General features: G+C 39.5%; 1 protein-coding gene across 5 annotated transcripts in view; it reads left to right on the top strand.

Moving 5' to 3' along the window:
- The window catches only part of AGAP1 (ArfGAP with GTPase domain, ankyrin repeat and PH domain 1), a 565,886-nt gene that overhangs the window by 436,918 nt on the left and 105,487 nt on the right, over positions 1-23,481 (top strand). For all 5 annotated transcript variants that reach the window (XM_019553775.1, XM_019553777.1, XM_019553779.1 and 2 more), the window contains one exon: positions 1,610-1,771. In XM_019553775.1, coding sequence (XP_019409320.1) covers positions 1,610-1,771 — 162 coding nt within the window. The remainder of the gene's footprint in view (positions 1-1,609; positions 1,772-23,481) is intronic.

Below are 23,481 nucleotides of genomic sequence, written 5' to 3' on the forward strand. Positions count from 1 at the left end.
AAATGAAACAGATGCTTCATTACAGTTGGCATTTCTTAATAGTTTTATTAAACATTAATAAAATTCGTTTTTTATTTTTTATATTGAAAAGTGTCAAATTGGAGGCAAGCAAATTTAGACACTGGGTGGAAGAATTTATCTTGGGTGGACCATATTTAGTATTGAACATAAAGGAGTTCCAGGAAATTAATTTAATCTGAAGTATTATTGTATTTTTAAAATGTATAGATTATTAAATAAATAAAAACATATATTTAGCACTGTTCTTAGTTTGGAAATTAATTGCTATTAAACTGAAATCATATTATCCACCTTTAAAAAAGCCTTAAGTAGTTACTTCCCTGATAGAAATTCACCTACAGGTTCAGAGAGAGAGTATGATAGCAATATTTCTTTCAATCAGGGATCATTTCATAAAATAGATAAAACTATTGTTAAATGATACTCCTGAAATTTTTATGACTGTAGAAGTGGAGAAAAGTTGGCACTTTTTAAAATTAAATTTTATGAAATCCTTTGGTACTCATTTTTAGATGCACATGTTTTAAAATTATTTTAAAATGGTATGAGATTAAAGACATACTTATAACATTTCATGCATAACATTTTCCATTTATATTGTATCAACAAAAGCATAACTTGAGTTCAGTCCGTTGGATTTTACAAATAGGTCGTCTGTTCAAATTCTCATTCAGCATTTTTGTTTTTGCTTTTTATATCAAATAAGTTGGTTATGGATTGCCTTCATGCATTAGTCCTAGGTTTTCCCATCTTTAAATGAAGACTTTTGATGCAGACATCTGTGCCTGTGCAGTGTCCCATCAACTGCAGATTAGGTATTAATTTAGACATTAGTGGGGCTGCATATAAGTGAGAAGCTCTCACTAACAGATGCAGTTTCTAGTTTTTCACATATGACAATGGCTCAGCAATAAAGAATCAAATGAGACTTTTTTTTTTGCCTTATTCGAAAGAGAGAGGAATTTTAAACCATTTTAATGGATTGTATGCTACAAGAAAAGATCTTTTTTCTGCTGGTATTTTTTTTTATATTCCATTCCATCAGAGTATGTTAAAAGAAAATTAAGATTGTCAAGTTACACATGCTGTAGGTTAGGAAAATAAATGGCTTTTATGGGGCGCCGAAGCTATTCTTCCTAAAATTGAACCCAAAATTGTGGGCTCAACTTGTAATCGGACCAATATGGTAAGTTCTTTTGGTGATAAGAAGCTCTTAATGAGAAAACAGAATACCTGGTTAAAAAAAAAAAATTATCTTTGTGCCTCAATTGAATTCCCATTAAAATCTTTTTAAAGACTCAAGTTGACTAGGATTGTAGCCTTATCCAGGTTGCTCATTAATACCTTCTGCAAGAAGACTAGAGTTTTGGGAGAGTCTTTTCTCTGGTCATTGGATGGTAACAAATTAACAAGAACTAGAATTTGCCTTAGAGGAGGTAACTAAGTGACAGCACATAACTTTAATACCCTGTAAGATTCTTTTTGAATGGGAGCAGTCAGGTTTTTATTAAAATGATGCAGTAGTCATAGAGTTCTTTATTTTATTTTATTTTATTTTTACCTATTTCCATTTTTTGTCAAATTGCAGATACTGGTTTGGGAGATTCTGTGTGCTCAAGTCCCAGTATCTCCAGTACAACCAGTCCCAAACTGGATCCTCCTCCTTCCCCTCATGCCAACAGAAAGAAACATCGCAGGAAGAAAAGCACTAGCAATTTCAAAACTGATGGTATCTCAGGCACTGCTGAAGGTAAGCTTTCTACATTGTGTGCAGTTCCAAATTCCCACTCATTGTTCCAGGAAGCCTCTGTGGTTTTTGTGAATTTGTTGGATATTACTTTAACTTGACTTCACGTTTGTTCTAAAGGTGAACCAAACATACAGGCAACAAGCCATAAACTAGTCATTTACCAGCTGAATGGTTTCTAGACATCAAAAAAACACTAATTTCTGTAATCTTAAAGATCTTGCTTCAACAAATGTTTACTTTCAGGGCCATCCCTCAGCTGATGTTCTGTCACACTCATTATCACTATCAGGAATGAGGGTTTGGACCTGTTTTTAAGGCAAAACTAAATCACAGCCCGCTCAGTGAATGGATATTGATGGGATGTATGTGTCCTCGTTCAAAATTGCTTAAATCCTATATTATGTTCAAGCAAGTTCCTTGATCTGGAGGCAGTCATCAGTGCCACTGATGCTTCCTATTGTTTGAATATTCGGCTGCTTATAGAAAGGATGAATTACTTAAGGAGAAAAGGGAAAGGGGAGAGTTTAAATGTTTGGGTTCATTTTTAAGTACTGGAAAGCAAAGGCCAAGTAGAGTTTGTTTTTTTTTCCTTTTAGCTTAGCTTATTCTTTCCATTGCGGTCAGTACTAGCTGTTCAATAGCCTGCAGAAGAGGTAACAATATATATAGTATCTAGCTATCATATAAAAAATACTTATCTTTAGAAAAGAAGAAAAGAAACAAGCTATGATTCAATCGAATGAGCTCCAGAAAAAAAATGAACAAGGGTAGTTGGAACGCGTAGAATCTGGGGACTCAACATATAAGGAAAGATGAAAAAGGGAGACAATGGGATAACAGTGTGGAGAAAGCAGGAGTGTTAAGTAAGAAAAGCATATGGTTGTAAGCTTTGGAGAGTAAAAACTGCTAATTCAGTATCAAAGAACAAGGGGCAAGTTCTGAAAAAAAAATGACAACTGTAGACAGCTGAGACATTCAAATAGAGATGTGATAATAGTATACAACTGAAAAGGGACATATTAAGTACTACTTAGTCATCCTTATTTTACATATATTTTCATTTCTTGCTTATGCTTTTATTACCTCCGTATATCTTTCTTTGGTTATCTGTACGTACCCTGTATTTTAAAAACATTGACTTTCAGCATAAGAATTTCTAATGCTTTTTTTCCATGTAACTTCACTATCTTTACAGCTCCACTCCCTTTAATTCATGGCTTTGTAGTCAGATTATATATTTAACCCGTCTTGAGTCTTTTTCCTCTTCATTTTCTTTATGGGCCTCAGTTTTCTTTTGGGGTGCAAAAGCACCCCAAAAGAAAACTGAGGCCCATAAAGAAAATGAAGAGGAAATTAAAGGTGGGCATTATCAAAAGCAGGGATCAGCAACCCCTGTGACCCATGGACCTGGGGCTTTGGCTGCAGGAGGTCTCAGCATCAGTTGCTTTCACCTGCCCCTATGGGGAGAATCATTGGCTGAGGGTGCTCTCCCGGTACTGCAGTAGAGAAAAGCTGTGGTGGTAGGTGCTTTCCCTATGTCGCCAGAAATGACCCAAGCAGGGTGCGGGGCCTGGGGCAAATCAGCCTGTGTGGGGCCCCACCCCTGCTCTGATACTGGATCCAAAGAGGCTGCCGCCGCCACCATCAGTGGTGGGGTACTGAGCTACTGGACTTCATGCCACCGCTGCTCCGTCCCACTCTGCGGGCCCCACAAAGCATGGGGCTCAGGGCAGTTGCCCCAGTTTGCCCCCCCCACCCAGGACGGCCCTGCATGTCGCCCACCTGCCCCACTCTGACCTGAACTGGCTGAGTGGCCCACAACCTAAAAACATTACCAACTGCTAATCAAAACCATTGAACTCCAAATCTGTTCTCAGTGAAGTTAAAAGGAGCTGAGACTAGACAGTCCTGAAGGACTTCTGAAAAATCTCATACTTAATAGATAAGATGTATAATTTACAAAGGAGGATGAACATTATCTTCCTGGATTAACTGTGTCATAAAACAAGAACTTGAACCACTGATAGCAACTGACTGGTGTCTTATGACATTATAAAAGTGTATTTATCAGGGTGCTGTGCCACATAATATTAGCACTATTATTTTTTGGTAGTCAAAAAAAGAGTGAAAACTAAGAGCTGGCATTTTTGGAGGGGTTCCTGGAATCTATCCAGGGGCACCTCAAGCCTACAAAAAGTTCAGAACCACTGCACTACAGGCATAAAAATGACAAATCTGAACACACATTCACACCATCTATGAATAGTAATCAAACACCACAGAAGTCGATCAGATTTGAGGGAATATCCATGCATGTCACAGAGTGAACCACAAATGCAGCTTAATTTGAAGTAAACACTCAAAAAAGGAAACCTCTAGTTTTGAGGCCTTAAATTTCTAGCATGCAGCACGTATGAAATGATTTACAAATCTGCTCATATTGCACCTTTGAAATAGGGCAATCTCTTGTCCTCTCTCATCTAGTTTTCTCGATGAAAGTCTCACATATGTAAAAGAGAGACATGGTTTTTGTGACTGCATTGTCTTTTAAAACTATATCACAGGAAATGTATGCAGTTCTAGATGCAAGAAAATAGTTTCTGTAATAAAAAGAGGGGAACTAAGATTTTGCTGGAGCACCTGGTATGTCTGTTTACTTGTGTGGTTTCACAGAGGTAGGTACAATCTAAATGTTTGTAAGTTTACAAAGGACAAAATTTAAACTTGACAAAGCAGGTAAACTACACCAGAAGACTCAAATAAAGAAACCCCGGGCTCTCTTTAAAAAACTAAAAATTCAAAGCCTGTTTGTAGATTGACATTAGAAATAGCCAGGGACCACCACAAATCAACCTAAAAGCCACTGAATAGCGTTGCCTGAATCTTTTGCTTTGATCCTGGAATACTTGAATGAAAGCAATTTATTTGAATAACTCTACTCAGTGGATTGATTTTAAGCTCATTTGTTCTGGTCCCTGGCCAGTTTCAAATGTCAGTCTACAAACATTTAAGCTAAGGACAGGCATTACACATAAACCAGTTTAAGTGATCAGAAACTGGTTTAAACGTGTAGCTGAACAGACATTCAGTGCACATAAACCAGATTCAAAATGGCTGAAACTGGTTTGAGATAAACCTGATTGAATATAGTATCTGACTTAACTGATTTTGGTCAAACCGGTTTATGCAGTGTCTGTCCCAGACCCCTTCCTGGTTTAACTTAAACTAGAGTCCCTCAGCATCCCAGATGCTTTGCAGCCCTGGGCGGGGCTCTCAGCTCCAGAGAGCTGACCTGGCCCCTCCCTTCTGCTCCCTGGCTGGAGCTCTGGCAGAGACAGCAGGCACAGCAGCATTTGCATTGCTTCCCCCTGCCCCCCACTTCCTGCTCAGGCGGGGATACCCCCTCCTTCCACCCTGTCCCAGAGCACAGATGGTAGCCAGCATGTGGTATGCTAGCTAATGCTTAGAGGTGTCTGCGTAAGGTAGACAGGACAGTGTCAACTTAAGGCTTTTTGGAGCTAATCAACAGGTCAGCTGGTAAGGTCACTCTGTTCCTTCCTTGGAAAAAGCTGTTTAAGAAGAGCTTGAACTAATGAGAGAGGCTTTTGTTTTGCTGATGGGCTGGAACCAACTTCCTAGGGAAGTGGTGCTGGCTCCTACCCTGGGGATCTTTAAGAAGAGGCTTGATGATTACCTGGCTGGACTCATTTGAGTCCAGTCTTTTCTCCTGCCCAGGCGGGGGGGTCGGACTTGAAGATCTACAAGGTCCCTTCCAACCCTACTTCTATGATTCTGTGATAAATGCTCTGTTATCAACTCCCTGTGTAACTCCCTGCTGTGTAAGTAAATGCTGTGTAACTCCCTGCTGGCTAGTCAGGAGCAACTCTTCCTAATCAGAGTTTCCTGCCAGGTCCTGGCTGCACCCCCACCCCCCATCTCAGCATTGTAGAAGGATAGGAAGGGCTGCTCTAGCCGCCCCCTGTCTTCTAGCCTCATCCACTGTAGGTACCTGCATTTCTTCAGTCCAGAGGGGATGTCTGCGTGGTTACAAACTGGTTCAGCCTAGCCAGGTTAGACTAACCTGCAAAGATGAAATCAATTCAGGCTCAGGCTTTTTAAATATCTGTCCCTAGCCTTAGAATTGTACCTCTCAGTTTTTTCTCTCCTTGCAAGTAGCTGTTTTAATCAAATACTCACTGTGGTGGAAATGGCATATATGAGTAGTGTTCAACCAATAGCCCGTGGAGCCAAGTTGTCTGACCTATGGTGCTCCCCACTGGTCCTAAAGTTTGGCAGTGGCAGGGTAGCTGTGACAGTTTTAATTGCCTGTAGACTGATCTTGTGCAGTATTGAGGTCGTGGACCAGACCCACATGCCACACCAAGGCCACAGATTGGCCCTGTATCGCTTATCTGGTCCATGGGGCCAGGGATACACTGGGTACCATTGCCATACATAAACCTTAGTCATTAATGAAGTCCAGCCTCAGATGTAGATGGTACTTCTCTCTTTTGTAGTATTTCCTAAAAGTTATGTTGGTGTTTCAGCCCATCTTCCCAACTGTTGATGGAAGAAGTAGTTTGACTTCAACTTTTGTCTTCCTACTGCATTTTAAAGCAAGAAGACACACAACTGCAGCAACATTTTCTAGTTGTAAAATATAGTGTCTTGAACATTTTTTACATAAAAACAAATCTGCTCACTTCTGAAAGGGTTGGTTCCCACATTAAATACTAATGATCTAAATAATCTGGATTAACTGGAGGGAAGATGATGTGGAGACATTTTTGGAAAACTTCCTGTATTTCAGTAACTGGAGGTGCCTTGCTTTGCTACTGTAAAGCATCAATCAGTGAATTGGATGAGTCAAATAACAGTAAAGCCTTCATTTTGAGTTATCTCATTAGGCGCTCACTGTAAACTGAAGAATGTCTTTTCCTGCCGTTGTTGCTGTGATTTCAGTTCCTGTAGCTACGACTTAGTTTGCTGGGCTACTTCTGCAGTGTATCTGCAACAGCAAGCAGTTAAGCACAAGCTGCAAAATCCACCTAAGCAGTTGAGGTAAGTACTTGGTTAGCTCTCACTGAGCTGTTTACTCTCTTGCCTACACTGCTAGAAATATCAATGTTAGTTCAACAATAGTAAAGGTATGTCTGCATAAGCTACAGTTGCAGCACTAACTTTAGCATTGGTCATGACTCATACCCTGAGATAACGGTACTGTTGCTAAAGCTGGGGATAAAGAAAGGGGCATATCAGATTAGTCAGTAGAGAGAGCAGCAAAGTTACTTTCCTGAATTGATTAAATATTATAGGATTTGTGGTAGTTATCGTCTTAAGACAGTCTTATTTGGTATAACTAAATGTAAATTACTACCTTATAAACACCTGAGTTCTGGACTTCCCTGGACAATGAAACTGCCCAGGATTGCATAATATAAACACTTGTGATCCAAAAGCATCTTTCCATAAAGATCCTAGGATATTAAAGCTGAATGTTAGGGCCCATGAGGTAATATAGTCCAGCCCCCTGCTCCAGGCAGGATTAGCCCAGCTAAGTGTCTGTCTAACCTGTTCTTGAAGACTTCCAACTGACGGAGAGTCTGCAGTATCACATCCACTAATTTACCCCCATCCACTTTTCCACAAAAACCGAAACCTTGGGATTTGTGGTAATGCAAACATAAAACTGTCCAGCTTGAATCCTGTTTATGTGCACAAGAAATTGTTTTTCATCCCTCATATCCTTTCCTAACACACTTTTCTCTGGGCTGCTCTTCATTAAAAAACTCATCTAGAAGTGGACAGAAAAAATGTTATTTACAGCATTTGCATTTAAAGTTATAAAGGTCTGTATTCCAACAAGGGCTAGCAAGCTCTGTTTTCTAGCCTTTGTTTTTGTGTGTGCAAATCTGGGAACTTTTAAGAAGACATGGTTCTTGGAAACAACATGCCCAGCAGCTTCTGAAAATAGGCCCTTTCACAGTATTTCAAACTGGGTACCCAAACTGATATAAAAGTGGTGTCTGAACTTCTGTGCTAATTGACTGAATAGGTAAATGTTTGGGAATCACAACTGTTGTTCAAGAGTTACTTGCTTTTACCTACCTGCATTGGGAATCAACAAAAAAAAATATTTAAGTTGGTAGGTTTTAAATTAATTCATTATTACCACTGAATTCCATTAGTTATCATTTAGTTCACCCCATTTATTTACTGTACAGAGCAATGTAGTAAGTACTGTTAAATATATTTTGTAATTGCGGAAATCTGTAAATTTGTAAAGTACCAGACCAAAAAGATGGAATGTGAAATAGATTAGTTTAGTAGTTATGTGTCTTATCTTGGAACGGTCTTTTTTTCCCAGATCCAGAGGTTTTGTGCTGCAGTTTTCCTGAAGGCACGAGAATTTTTATTCTTCATCTCAAAAAGTGAGGGTAGCAAAAGGTTTTAAGTACATCTTCCTTCCATGCCTGGATAGAAATTTAGACAATGTAAACTATATTTGACTGTAATTGTAATCTGTGATGCCAAATGTGCCTGTACACTTAAGTCTTAAATCTCCAAAGGTTACCTTCAAAGGTTCAGGGTCAAAACAGCCTTTAGTTTTAATTCCACTGATCATCAGTGGTGTCATTCAGTGCCTTGAAGGAGATATAATAGTGGACTATCACTGAACACCTGAGAAACAGGAGGGCAGAAATTAATAAAATCTAGACCGAATCTACAGAGATTCACTTTTAACCAAGGTACAAAGGTCACTAGTTGGGAAACCTTCAGCCTTAGTTGTCACAGACGATCTGACATAAAAGGTTTGCTGTTGAAAGGCCGTTATGTTGATGCTGAGGAGTGGAAGACAAGGGAGGTGAAGCTCATCTATTGTTTTAGCCTACTTCATTGCGGACTAAACAAGTTGAAAGGTTCTTTCTGGTCTTTAAAACTCCTGTTAACTCCAGGGTGAGAAGAGGCTGCTCGTTCCGCCTTCCTGGTTGGAGGAAAAGGTGCACAGTGGTGGTCAGCAGAAAAGGGGGATTCTGGGAAGGATGAATCCCAGGGTTAAATGGTGGTTATTATATACCTAGATATCTAGAAAAAGACAGTTGTAGAACAAAAAGGAAAAAAATCTGTCTCAAGTGATCCAACTATTTGCTTGGTATATTAGAAACTGCAACATTTTTTATAGTGTTTAGTACATAGTCTTGCTGTGATATGTTTTGATCTTTTTTTTTGTGGAAAATTTACAAGTATTCTTTATAGGTTTATGAAAATAAGGGACACCTTAGAATCTTATTAGCATCAGATACCTCAATACGCACAAAACTGTTTCATCAGTGAAAGGTAATAGCCTTAATTACAAAATGCCTTGATCCTCTTCTACACAATGTGAATTGGAAAGAAAAGGAGGGAAATGTTTTTAAACAGGAATGTTTACTATAACAAAGTTTAAATTTAGTATTGATTAGGAACAGACTGTTTCACATTGCAGGACCTCTTCTGCTGTATTATGGAAGCCATACTTCAACTGTTTTGGTTAGTCTCTCTCATAGTTAAAGAGTAGATGAAACAAGTATGTTAAAGGCAATTATGAATGTAGTTCCAAGTAAGCAACTACTTGTACAGTGAACATCCTGCAAAGATTAATATCACCCCCACAAAATCTCAGTGTGCAGCAAATATTATCTAAAACTAAAATAGTTCAATTAAAGCTAATAAAATGTTATTAAATAAAATCAGGGTTTTTTTTTTAAAGAGTATTAACATGAGTTATGATGAGGACTATCATAAATACTTAAACTTGATATCCATAGAGATGATGAAGTGTTGCTAAAATGTTTGTTCTGTGATTCTTCTGTTTAACAAACCTCTACAGTTTGGTTAAAATAAGAGCATGGAAATTATTTGTATAGCTTGTGCTTACACTTATACTCTTCTTATGTTATTTGTTCAGCCTGAGGCAGCTTTGTAAAAGAATGTTATATATCCTGAATGTAGAGTGTTTCCTCATACCATCAAGACCTGCAGCACTCTTCTCCCAAAACCCCATTAAAAAGATGGATTTTCCAGTGTTCTTATGGAGATGAATGGGTTATTTTGGACTGATGGAGTGAACCTAGTTCTAAAGTTGAGGCAACATATATAGAGAAATGCCCAGTGATCAACTTACCATGGTTTATACCAGCACTTTGCAGCTGGAGCACTAAGGCATCAGGAAAAGGGTGGTCTTTCAAGATGGCAAATACTGGTGACTAGATGCACAGTGCGTTTATACTGATGTCATATACACTGATTTTGCACACCACTGTAGATTACACCGGGATCTGGAGTGGGCAGATGAACAGCTCTTTTGAGGTAGTTTCCATCAGTAGAGACTAGTACAGTGTTATACCATTCAGTGGCAGATAATCTTTGTATTAAGCCAGTGTTAAGCCAGTGGTGTTTGACCTCTCTAGCCCTGTAGACTGGATGAGTGGTGTGGGACAGGTGCACAGGTTGAATCCCATGCACAGGATCAGTGCTTGGCAAGATTCAGTGCAGGGTTGGTCTGTGGATGCAGTCTGGCCCACCAGGGCACTCCAGCGTGGCAGATTCAGCCTGTGCCTGAAACCATGCATGGAGCAGCCACACACTGATGCAGTCTGACACGTGGGGCCATATCATCTGGACCACAAGGCTCCCCATGGGTACAGAAATTTGGCATCGGGGAGCAGTGGCAGCATTAACTGCTGCAATTCTGGGAGCAATTAAAGCTGCTTCCGCTCCCCCACCGTCAAATTTCCAGACCCATAGAAAGCCCTAATGCTTACACAGGTATACTATACACCAGTGTAGTTCTCACACCTGATTTTTTTCCAAGGGTGATTTTTATACTAGCTTGAAGTAAGTTACAGTAGCATAGGGCTGTGCATTGTGAGTGAATCTACATGTGCTGTTAAGGCAATGAAGTAAACTCCAGCACAGTTTGTACCAGAGTCAGCTGCTCCCAGGCACAGAGTCCACACGTGCACCTGGGAACACAGTGTTTTGAGCCGGGGCAGAGCAGCCCCAGACTGGCAGGGTGCACAGGTGGTGGTGTTGGGCAGCAGGAGGGCTAGGTGAGGCACGAGGGTGCTAAAGCATGGGGCTAGGAAGGAGGCAGCCTCTACCCTTTAGCACCCTTGTGCCCCAGCCAGCCTCTGTCACTGTCTACACGAATTTCACTGCATGTAATTACTCTGCCATAGATGGCACTGACCCTGACAGTACTATCCTATGGCAGAGTTAATTAATTTACTATGCCCTAATATCAGTGCATGTGTAGACAGTGACACTTTTCACTTTTGCGTCTACATGTGTGCAGTAAAACACACATGTATACACACCCTCTGTGTCTCTTCTTTGTTTACATTAGTATTAATGGGGTCTGGACTCAGTGATCTTCTGAGGTCCCTTCCAGCCCTAATGTCTATGAAATCTATGAAATGTGTGTCCAAACCTTCAGCATTTTAGAGTTCACAGATCAAAACCAAGTCCTTTAAATTCTGTGCAGTAACTCATAACTAGGTATTGCAAATGACAACATGCTAGCTTTGGGAAATGTTTACATAATGCACCCAGAATTAAACAAAATGGTGCACCCTGAAAAGTACACAGTCTTCTTTTTGGGAGACAGATGGTATCAACTGACTAAGGCCTTACTTTTTGATTCATACTGTATAAAACAGGTTAGTGATTAATAAGGCTGTTTGTACTGATGACTTGCTCAGAAGTGCCCTCTGATTTTTTTGCATGTAAATCTGAGACCTGGGGAGCATGTGAATCATTCTGATCTTACGCTGGATATATGAATTGTAGTTGACATTTGACATTATGTTCTAAAGACTTCTTAATTAGAAGCCACACACTCCAACAGAATCTGAGATGAATTATGGGAAAAGTTACCAATGTATGAAAAGCAAATTCATATGTTAGACTACAAGACAATTCCTGACAATAGCATTCCTGTTCGTTACTTTGTCTACTGTGACCCACGTAGTAGAAGGTAATTCCTTTCTTAATGGAAAAGTCCTAGAGTGGACTGTAGGATCCTATGAAAAGCATAGAGTGAACTGTGAAAAGTCCTAGAGTGGACTGTAGGATCCTACTTTAAAAGCATAGAGTGACTACACAGTGATGATCATTTTCTGAGGTTTTAGAATTACCATGCTGAACATGATAAAAGAGTACATTTCTGCTGAAAAGTTCACGTATGTTTGGTGTCCAAATGAATCACTCTTCAGAAGTTTGCTTTTGGGATAGGTGGAGATATGAGCATAGGCAGGATGTAATCTTTCTGAAGAAGACCTTGTGAGCTCAATTGCACCATCCTAAAGTACCTGACCTAATAACAAAACAATGTGTGGCCCAATGTGTCTAAATCCAACAGAGACAATAACTAGATATTCTGCTGTGCGCCAAGACTCTTCAGTTCCCCATTCTTCTGTGCTTACATAAGGGTTTCCAAGCAGGTCATCTGAACAAGGCAGACGTGGCAAGTCTCATTTACAGTAAAGGAATCCAGGTGTATCCTGGTGCCACCTACATCTAAGGAAAGTAACAGTGAAAATGTTTTCAAGGGAGTAGAGAAGATTCTCTCCATAATGGTGGCTCCCTTGGTTCTGTCACTTCCCTTGTTATTATTGTATCAAAATGTATTGCCTTTGGAGAAAGAGTTGCTTTCTTCCCAGTAACATGCTTGAGTAGTGTGGAGCAGCATTCTTAGGATCCAGAATTCAGGAACAGCTTTCAGACTCAGAGACTTTTCCTTGCCTTTCCACTCTTTTTCCTCATTCAGGTTCTTTGACATGTTGTTTGTGGCTTCTTTCCAGAAGGCACTGTAAAATGAAAGTAAATTGAGCAAAGTTAGTCTGTATCCAAATGATTTTACTAAATAAAAAATAAAAACAAATTGAAGACAGACTCTAGTGTTCATATCTAGTTCATTTGTTTTCCTTAAGTGTGCTGACTTGCACAGGAGATATTTTGGAGACACCAGCTGCCAAGACTTACAGCTTGAGACCTACTTTTCTAACTGCCCAGGCTTTTGTGATCCTGATGGTTACAATGTATGATAGAGGAGTGGGCAAGTTCAGATTTTTCCAACCAGGAAAATGGCATTACTTCTCTTTCCCTTTCTTAAATAACCAGAAATTCATCTGGAAAACTGAGCCCCTGTTGATTTTGTATCTGTCCATAATTCCTTTCCCATAGGTGCTTGTTGTGTGCCTTAATCTTCTCAAGTTATAGAGTAACTTCCATAGGTAGACAGGACAGGGGTGTTAAGTTTAGATGTATTGGGCCTAATGTATCAGCCCTCTGGGGATCACAAGCATCAATTTCAGTCATATACATATTATCTGCTGACTTTATGTAGAACATCTGTGCTTGTGATGTTGCTCCAGTACGTTAATACAGCCTAGATTGACATCTGCTTTTAATGGGGTATGTCCCATTCTAAAATACGGGTAAGTTAAGCTCATCATTCTTCCTAAAGAGGGAGACGCAAACTATGACTCACTTATGCATCTATGTGGCATGTAAATGAAGGAAGAGTTTTGTTGCAAGAAAACACTGGATACCTGGAGTCATCTGTGGAATTAACTATCCCTCAGAGTTTCTCAAAAATCGTCGTAATATTTTTCTTATAAGAAAATGTATGTTGGGGAGTGGGGTTTGTTTGTTTGTTTTTAAACCTTTGTTAAGTATATGGAACCAGATGTTACGTTAGTATTCGGCATTCAAAAAACTTCTTTGTTTTTACTTCAAGCAGATATGATGGCCAAAAAAGAAAAAAAAAAAAAAAGCAGCCCCTAACAAACAAACAAAAATCCTATCCTGAATTTTGCTTCCCCTGGAAGCAGTTGGTGCTTTACTAGAAAGACCAGCCCTCCCCATTTGTGAAATGTTGCCCTGTATGATTTTAGTTTTGATGCTATTGTGGTATTGATGTTTCCATTACAGGAAGGCATTTACAAGACAGCCTTCAGTTGGGGGAAAGTCTGTATCGCTGTTTATTTCAGACTCCTAATCATTCAGTTATTTCGAGTCTACATTGTTGTTCTAAGTTTTAATCAAATACTTGCCTTGAATTGGCTGTCAGATTTAGTCAGCAGCTCTCTGTGTCTTTCTAGCTGCAATGTACCTTTCATGCCGTGTGCAAGATTTTGCCTAGCTTGCTGCATGTTTGTTTAATACTCTGTTCATTAATCTACTTGTCTACCTTTCCAACCCCTACACCTTTCTTTTCATAGATCTAGATTGCCTATAATAGATGTTCTGCATTAAATATAGTGTGTATCTCCAATAAAAGAAGTAGGTAAAAAGAAAACGTCAACAGGCCCTGCCATTTACTACTCCTCCCCCACCCCCGACACACACACACACACACACACACACACACACACACACAAAATTAATAAAGGCTTCTTTTGTAAGTGGGAAATGGAGAAAATTGGCCATTTGTCTGTGAGGTAATAGGCTTTACTATAATATGAAAATCTATCAAATGATTAAATTCAGTGACATTAAATCAGAGTTCATGAAAAGAGAATACTGCACACAGTTTAATTCTATTTAATTTTTGAGGAAAAAAAGCAAAGAAAAATTGTTTGAGTTTCTCTTAAGCTGATTTCTCTGTGCTTTTCTTAAAAGTGCCTTTCTAGTTGCCACACAGTGATGTGATCATTATCTGTCACCTCGTCGCCTTGCTGCCTCAACACGCAGTAAAATAAAAAAATAAAAAAGACCAGAGGAGCTTGTGAAGTATGACTTCCTATCCCAAGACTCATTGCCTGCGATTCGTACCGCTTGACAGTAATGATCTTATTACAGTACTCTGGACCTTGAAGAGATTTCATGAGGAGAGTGAAAGGACGTGCCTCCATGTAATCAAGTGGCGCTGAATATTCCACGCGTTTTTGATCACACACTGATTGGGCACAGTTTTAGCCCATCTTCTAGTCAATTATGCATGGCCCCTTGTGCTCCTGTGATAGTCAGAAACATTGATAGCTGTTGTCTGGGTTTTGGCAGCCAGCCAGGGGTTTGAAGTGCCTTACACACAGTCATTCCAGGATAAGTGCTTTTTAGTTGGAATTGATTACCTTTCTTTAGGTTTTGCTTAATAGCAAAACTGCATTGGAGAGGGCTTCAGGTGAAAAATGGACATATTAGCCATTTAAAGTATCTGAACTCCTAGTCAATTTTTAGCTTTCCCCTGTTTCCATCTAATTTATATTTAATGATGGTAACGTTGGATAATATTTAAGATATTTCATTTCAGTTGCTGCTGAGCACACATGTTGAGCACATGTTAAATTATAGTGTATCAATTTTCAGGTTTTCCAAATTAATCCAGTTTAACCTTCAAACTGCAAGAGGATGTGTTGTTCGGTGCCTGAGCTAGTGGGTACTCTGCTTAGCAGTGAATGTTAAAGATAACCTGATCATTTAGACTGAACACCATTCCTAATCCCACAATGAGGATAATTTCTAAAAGAATCAAGGGAATATATTGTCTCTTTGTTCCTGGTTTAGATTCTGATATATTAGATGGTGATCAGACTATGTTAATTTATTTCATATAAAAGTGTCTTGTCTCTTAATAGAGATCACTCCTAACATCAGAAGAAAAACCACTGTTTGATCATTTACTATCAAGGGCCTGAATATTACACTTTAAATAATTGTCTGTATGACCTTGTACTATAGCTTAGAAAATGGTTATCTTTCCAACACCAAAAATTTAGCATTTTACTTCTGAATAATCTAAAGAATAGAATTACCTCGGGTTAGATCTGAATAACCTAAAGATTATTCTGTGTAGATTCTCTATTCTATGTAGATTAGAAAATAGAGAAGCATACATAAATTTAAGCTATTGTGGATATGTAGAGGCTACAAACTCTGTGTGTGTGTGCACATTCTGCATATATATGTATTAATTCCAGAAATAAAAAGGAGATGTATAATAAACTTTTTATTTAATCTGCATATCAAATCTTCAGCAACTTTACCCATGGTCTGAATTTGGCATTCAGGGAAGGACTGCCAGTGAGATTAATTTATGTGGAAACACGCAAATTCTGTTCCAGTTGTCAACAGTTGAAAGTATGCACTTGTGAAATAAAAGAGCCTCACACAAGTAGGAAAAGAACATTGGTGCTTTAACCATATGAGCATGATGGAGGACCTCTAAAGTCCTCCATCATGGAACTGCATCACTCAAGCAGACAGAACAGCAGAATCTCCAGGGTTGCTGTTAAGATCTAAACAAAAATTCAGTACCCCTTACACTGAAAAGTGACACTTCCCTTTTGGAGCCTAGCATGGTTTGGAAGATCCAAAAACTCCAATAAAAGGGAAACAGTGGAGTCTAGTAAAAATTGCCCCTAATTTACCAGCCTTACCCTTATAAAATAGCTTTGACTTCTGTAGATTTCCACTATTCTTCACCAAATCCAGTTATGACTTCTTGTTTAGAGGCCAAACCAGGCATGTCTAAGCAAGGTCATCAAAATGTCTTCTTTTCCTTTAAGATCTTCAGAATATAGGTTTTCAATCCTCTTTTAATGCTTTTGAGGTTCAAGTAATGCCTTAAGTTCCAAAGGATGGATAGATATATATGTCCATACATGTATATCAGTTAAATTTATATTTAAATATTATTAAATATTTAAATATATATATGTAAAGCATACATATATACAGGCAGTCCTTGACTTACAATGTTTCGAGTTACAATGTTTCGCGCTTACAACGTTTATAAATTGACACCCTGTTTCAACTTTATGTGACATCAGTTTCGACTTTACAATGCCTGAACTGATATGATGCCATACCAGCGAACAAGTTCGCTGCATTGCTCATCTCCCTGGAGAACATCTGTCCAAACTTCCTTGGACACTTTCTTTAAGAAAGCAGACAAGACCCCAGAAGAACCTGCATCCACGACTCCTGAAAAGACCCCAGCCAAGAACCCTTCAAAAATTCCAACTAAAAGCCTTTCAAAAAGTCCAGCAAAGTCACCTCAAAGAAGTCCTTCCAAATCAATTTGATTGCTGTTTACAATATAAATACATTAATGTAGCTATATTACTCATCTATAATTGATTGAGTATAAAATTCTGGGGTATTTTTGGTAAAAATAGGGTATTGGGCCTTGGTTCAGGAACCCCTGCTGGGGTCTGTGGCCAGGGAGAGGGGTTAAACATCCCTTCCCCGATATACAGAGCTATCCTGCCCTGCTTGCTTAGTGCTGGTTGTGACTGTGGACTACAAATCGCAGAGGCACTTGAACTCAGGAAGAGGAAGTAACAAACAACTCTGCAGAATCCTGCTGCTGTAATTCTGGACTGCAATTAATTTAATTAATTAATCCACATTAATTTAATCTTCTCACTGGCAGTCCTTCCCTGAATGCCAAATTCAGACTGTGGGTGAAGTTGCTGAAGATTTGATTTGTAAATTAGATAAAAAGTTTATCTGAGACCTGTGAGGCAGCAGGAAGAGGAAGCTAACACACAGACCATACCGACTATGTCCCAGAGAGCCATGCTGTAGTGCCCCCTAGCCTTTGGCTTGAGCCACTGCAGGCATGTGGCTGCATTTCCTGCATCAAAAGTGAAAGTCTGCTCATTGTCCACACTGTTCATACATACCTTCATTGTATTCATGACCAACTCTAGGTGTAGGGATGTCATAGCATTCTCGAGTCTTTTCTTTATTGCTCAGTTCCCAAGGACTTAAATAAGAAGGGTGGATTTAAACAATATGCATTCTTCTCTATGCAAAGGAAGGCATGAAAACTTGTCTTTATTATGTGCAATGGGGCAGTCAGTCCAGTATTACCATTGGTGGTGGTAGCAACCTGTGAATGTCCTGGAGGACAAAGATACCAAAAGCGTTGATTTTTTTAGGGAAGTCTAGCTCTCTGGGGCTTTGAATGCATCTGTGGAAAGAGTACTAAGCTATCAAAATCAAATTCAGATGCTTGTTTTAATCATTTATATTTCTAAGGAGAAGAAAAAGACCATGATGGAGAAAATAACTGAGCAGTGTTGTGTAGTGTGTATTTTATTCCTCCACCCACTTCACCTCTTTTGGTTCATGTAAACAGTGCATATATGTGAAATGCCATCATTTCAGAAAAACAAATGTAACACTTTATTTTAAAATTAAATGACTGGGTTTATATTCACAACAAGGTTTTTTGTGGGTGATCTCTTTTACTGAAATAACTGTATGGATGGGATAGACTTAAGCTTTCGGGCAAGTTAACTTCTCGTTGCAATTCAAGTTACCACTTGTTACTCTTAACTTGTCAAGGAAACAATTTTTTGGTAGAAAATTGGTTATTTATACTACACAAGTGATCACAAAAAAGTTCATAAGTGGTACTGTCTTTAGGCTGTAATGGTGTGACAGCACGTGGACTATGATGGTATCATTGATCGGTACCTTTTGTGACACTTATTTCTGTATCTGTCTGTTTTTTCTTTCCCCCCTCCTCTCCCCCCAAGAAACTTTTTCCCTGCTATTTCAGTTAATGTCTCTGATCAGGGATTGAATGAAATTTGTTTATTTTAATTCTGTCAGGAAAAGATTTGAATAATGCTGAACTGGAAGCAGAATTGTCTTGAAAAGTTTTCAAGTATATGACCATTGCACTATTTTAAAACATGTTACTACCCTCCTTGGTAGCTTGTGGTCCTAAAGTCATCCTAAATGCATCTTTTCTTATGTTAACATCAGTGGCCAAAAACACTTGGCACAATATCTTTGGCAGCCCTCCATGTTAAAAACCTTACCTTAGTCACCCCTGCTTTCTGACATCCAAAAAAAATACAACAATATAATTTATCCACTGTGACTAATCACAGTTATCTTCTTGTACATTCATCTGGTTGCAGAATAGAGTATCCTGTCTCTTGAGCAGAACTGAACCTGCTCAGTCATGCATCTTTCCCTGGCACTGAGAGCTAGATGACAGTAAGCTACCAGGTGAAATTCAACGTGCTGGTTGTCCTCTATACTTTACACTGAATGAACTGGATCAGTTACTTAGGAAAGGTTGTCAGATTGGTCTATTTGCAAAGTTTGTATTCCAACTCATCTCCCCCCCCAAAAAAAAATCCCACCTCTTTCTGCTGTCCACTTCTGGTGACCTCATCATCTGTCCTTTTAGAAGTGATCTTACTATGCATAGGAATTAGGTCACAAATCCCTCCACAGCAACACACTCTCCCTCCCTCCATTTTCCTTTTGTTGCATGCTTATTATAGAATTCTCAGAACTGCCCTTGTAGTTGGTTGCATTATGACTGTGTAGTCAAGGCTAAAATAGCTATTTTTATTTAGTATAGATGTGTATATTTGAGGTTTCTAAGAATATAATATATTATGGGTGATGCTGACATTAAAGAAGATATTGATAACAATTAAAATAATTACACATGCACTTTTAAATTATTGCTCTTATGATGATTTGTTTGAGGATATTTAAGGAAAGATTTCTGAAGATTAGACTGATACAGAATTGAAAAGACATCTGATTAGAATCGCAAACATCAGAACATAACACTATCATTTCATTGCATGGAATGTAAAACTTAACATGCAGTTGCAAATTTATGTATGAAATGCACATGTTCTTACTTCTATTGCGGGGCAGCCCTGGGGAGCTGGGAGAGCGGGCAGGAGATGGGGGCTCGTAACAGAGTCCTCTATGCAGTGCAGGGCAGTGGGGAGCATCGGGGATCGCCTACCTGCCTGTCAGCAGCCAATGAGTGCCGGGCTTTTTTTGAAAGATTTGGGAGGTTGGGGCCGGACGGGGCAGCCATTGACGGGGCTGGGAGAGTGGGCAGGGGATGGGGCCTGTTTGATTCAGAGATTCAGCCAATGAATCAGATTTGGCAGAATCTATTCAGGACAATGATTCGATTCATCGAATCAAATCACTGTCCCCCAAATTGGCCAAATCCAAAGTGAATTCTAGCTGCTCCGCACAGGCCTAATATGCACCCTACATCCCACCATACATGCACAGCCTCCACACCCCTCCAAACACCACCATACACCTACACATCCTCCCATGGCCCCCCATACCAGCCCCACACGATACACACGACTAAACTTTGTTTTTGAGTTGTTATGCAAATCACCTCTATATACAGTACACAAACGCAAATCATGGCAAAAATATTTTTTGTAATAAAATTAAAGTATGTTATTGTAGGTGTTTGACTTTTAGTGGATGATTAGGGTTTTTCTTCTAAGATGGCAACGCTCCACTTCTAAAAGGAGTATTTGTGGTGGGCAAGGTGAGGGACTTCTGGTGGCAAAGGTTAGGGTTTGAGGCAGGACTTCTGGCCTCAAGATGGCAGCCGGAGGGGAGTGGGGGACAACTGTCAAGGGACAGGGTTACCCATGCGGCCCTCAAAAGCTCACTAAGCCTCCATAAGCAGCCTACCAGCTGAAATAATTGCCTATCCCTGAGCTAAACTGTTCTCAGTGGTGACAGATGACAGAAAAAGGAGCAATGGTTTCGAGTTGCAGAAAGGGAAGTTTCAGTTGGACATTAGGAAAAACTTTCTTACTAGGAGAGTGATGAAGCACTGGAAAGCGCTACCCAGAGAGGTGGTAGAATCTCCATCCTTGGAGGTTTTTAAGGCCCAGCTTAAGAAAGCCCTGACTGCAATGATCTAGTTGGGAGTGGTCCTGCTTTGAGCAGGGGATTGAACTAGACCTCCTGAGGTCCCTTCCAACCCTAATTTTCTATGATTGTAGTACAGAATCAAATGGAACTCTTCACCTGGCTTCCTAGTGCTCAGTTTGGAGTAGAAATCCAATTTTAAGCATGCTAGCTAATTAAGATGTTCTTTTATAAGTTTAGCAAAAATAAAATGTTCCAGATAATTAAATATGTGTTAACCACTTACTTTCTACAGTTGTCTTTAAAAACTACAGGTTTAAAGTACCTTCAAGTTTTCCACTAGTTTGCGTTAAGATAAGTACTATTTTTCAGGTCAGGGGACAGCCCTGGCCAAATTCAGATCTGGCCTGCAATGGTCTTATCCAGTCTGCATTTTACTAAGGGCATACCTATACCCCAGATATCTGACCCATATTTTTCTAATGACGTGCCTATCATTTCCATTGGCTCCAGCTCCCTGCTACACATAACATGAAGGGCTGTTCTTTCTCATAGCAGCCTCTGCTCACTTTTGCTAGCGTAACTGGAGGGCAGTGGTGGCATGCAGTGCCAGCCAGGGTGCAGCTTGTGGCTTATGTTTGCTAAAGGTTGCCCATCCCTATTCTAGGCAAATGGATAAAGTCGACTAAATTAGTGCTTAGGTAGGGCATATTTGTTGTAACTGTCTTAAAGTAAACTTTGCTGTAATTATTATAGCACATTTATATTTGCTGAATTACTCTAAGCTCTAAAACTTATCCAGGCATGTCTGATGTGATGGTCCAAAATAATTAGTAGAGAAGAGTTCAGTAGATATACTGAGGTGAGTAGTTGACTTGACTTGATTTTTCTTTCTCTTCCATGAAATTGAAGGAGCATGCAATGTGGAATCTTATTCATTATTGTCTCTACCTCACCCTGCCAAGTTAAATTCATACTAGCCATTAGATTACTGATGTTATGGGAATATTTGAATTATCTGATATCAACCATTTTGAGATGCAAAGATAAGGTAGAAACCAGGAAATAGGTTGATTTAGTGGTGTCTGGAAAATTAACATGGCACCTGCATTTAGAAAGACGGAAATAATGTTTTCTTAAGAAAGGGAGATGGGTCTTTAAATCTAAAATGTGTTATAAAATGTATACATGTTTGGTAGGGAAACAGATTTTAGCAGTCACTTATAGATGATCCAGTTAATTTTTGCTGTTTCAGAAAGTAGGTAATTCTATAGGACACCTATAGACTACAGTCTTATTAGAAACAAGGCAAAGTTTGAATCACAAATAGCCATCTAACTCAGCAGCAGCAATCCCTTGCAGTCAAAGATGATGATCTTCCATGATTTTCTTCTCTGTGTGTCCGAAGATGGTTGATGGGACTTATCTGGGATCAACAGATTCTGTTGCAGCTCAGGCACATGTTTCCATGTGGGGTGGGTGGCTCTGGTTTCTTCGTTTGACTTGCAACACTGTTTCTGCTGCTCCCATTTTTCCATCTCCTGTTGTTGTCATGAGATTTCAGAGTACTGAGATCCTAGCAGCAGACTCTTCCTCCATTTGGGGTGGTCCTGGGCAATAGTCTCCCATGAGCTGATGTCAGTGTTGCATTTTTTCAAGTTGGCCTTGAGGGCATCCTTCAATTACTTTCTCTGCCCTCTTCTTGAGCATATACCTTGACTGAGCTGGGAGAATAAAACTTGCTTTGGGAGTCTGGAGTTAGATATCAGATGACATGGCCAAGCCAGCCAAGTTGACATTGGATGATCATTGCCTCAATGCTTCTGGTGTTTGCTTGCGAGAGGGTGCTAATGTTGGTTCATCTGTCTATCCACTGGATTCAGAGGATCTTCTGCAGGCAGCATTGATAGTACTTCTCCAGTGACTTGAGCTGTCTTCTATATGTTGTCCATATCTCAGCTTCATACAGTAAGGTGGGGATCATTACTTAATAAAACATGAGCTTGGTTTCAGACCTGATGTTGTAATCTTAAACATCCATTTTCTCAGGTGTCTGAAGGCTGCACTTGCACATTTGAGACACTGGATTTCTTTGTCCATGTCAGACTTCTGTGAGAGATGGCTTCCAAGGTACGGGAAATACTCAGCGTTCTTCAGAGTCTCACTGTGAATGTGAGTTACTGGAGCTGGAGTACATTCATTAAAAGCTTGCTGATGGAGGACGTTAGTCTTCTGAATGTTAAGCATCAGTCCCATTTTCTTGTATGCCGATGGTGGCACACAAGTCAGTGATTTGCCTGAAGGTCTGCTTCTGAGAGAGAACTCACTATAGCATCATCAGCATACTGGAGCTTGATAACTGACGTTGGAGTCAGCTGAGATTAAACAGCGTGCCATCCATTTGGTAGTTAGCTCTGCTCTGACTGGAAGCTTGTTGGTGGTGAGATGTAGCATTGCAGTAAGGAATATTAAAAAGAGTGTTGGAGTGATGGCACAGCCTTGCTTAACTCCTATCTTAACCTCAAAGGGATCTGTGATAGATCTCTTATTGAGAACCACTGCTCACATGCTGTCATGAAGCAGGGAAAGGATGGTGATGAATTTCAGTAGCCATCCAACTAAAATAACTTTCGTTGCCTCCTAGAAGTTTAGTTTGAATGATTGATCCAGATCTGAAATTCTTAGGAGCAGTCAAGATTTAGAATCTGCCTTTCCTAACTGGAAAACACCCACAACTTCAGAATTTCAGATTAAAGATGGTGGTTTAGGCTTATGGGATTTCTCCAATGTATGTATACATTTTATTAATGGTGATGGGAGGGATAAAATAGGGATTTTCCATACGTACTATGGTAATTGTACACTAGCCTTAATGATGCTTAATAGTATACTAGCATTGTCTTTTTTAATGGATTAGGCATTATGAATATTAAGAGTGAATTCCTTGTCAAGCAACTGAAGACAATTAGAAAATACTTTATTCTGCTTACATGTTGTACCATATATTTTTGGTATTTATTTCTGAATTTATTGCATGAAAACAG

This window comes from Crocodylus porosus, unplaced genomic scaffold, assembly GCF_001723895.1.
Source record: "Crocodylus porosus isolate Cpor-Errol unplaced genomic scaffold, CroPor_comp1, whole genome shotgun sequence".
In the NCBI taxonomy this organism is placed as follows: domain Eukaryota; kingdom Metazoa; phylum Chordata; order Crocodylia; family Crocodylidae; genus Crocodylus; species Crocodylus porosus.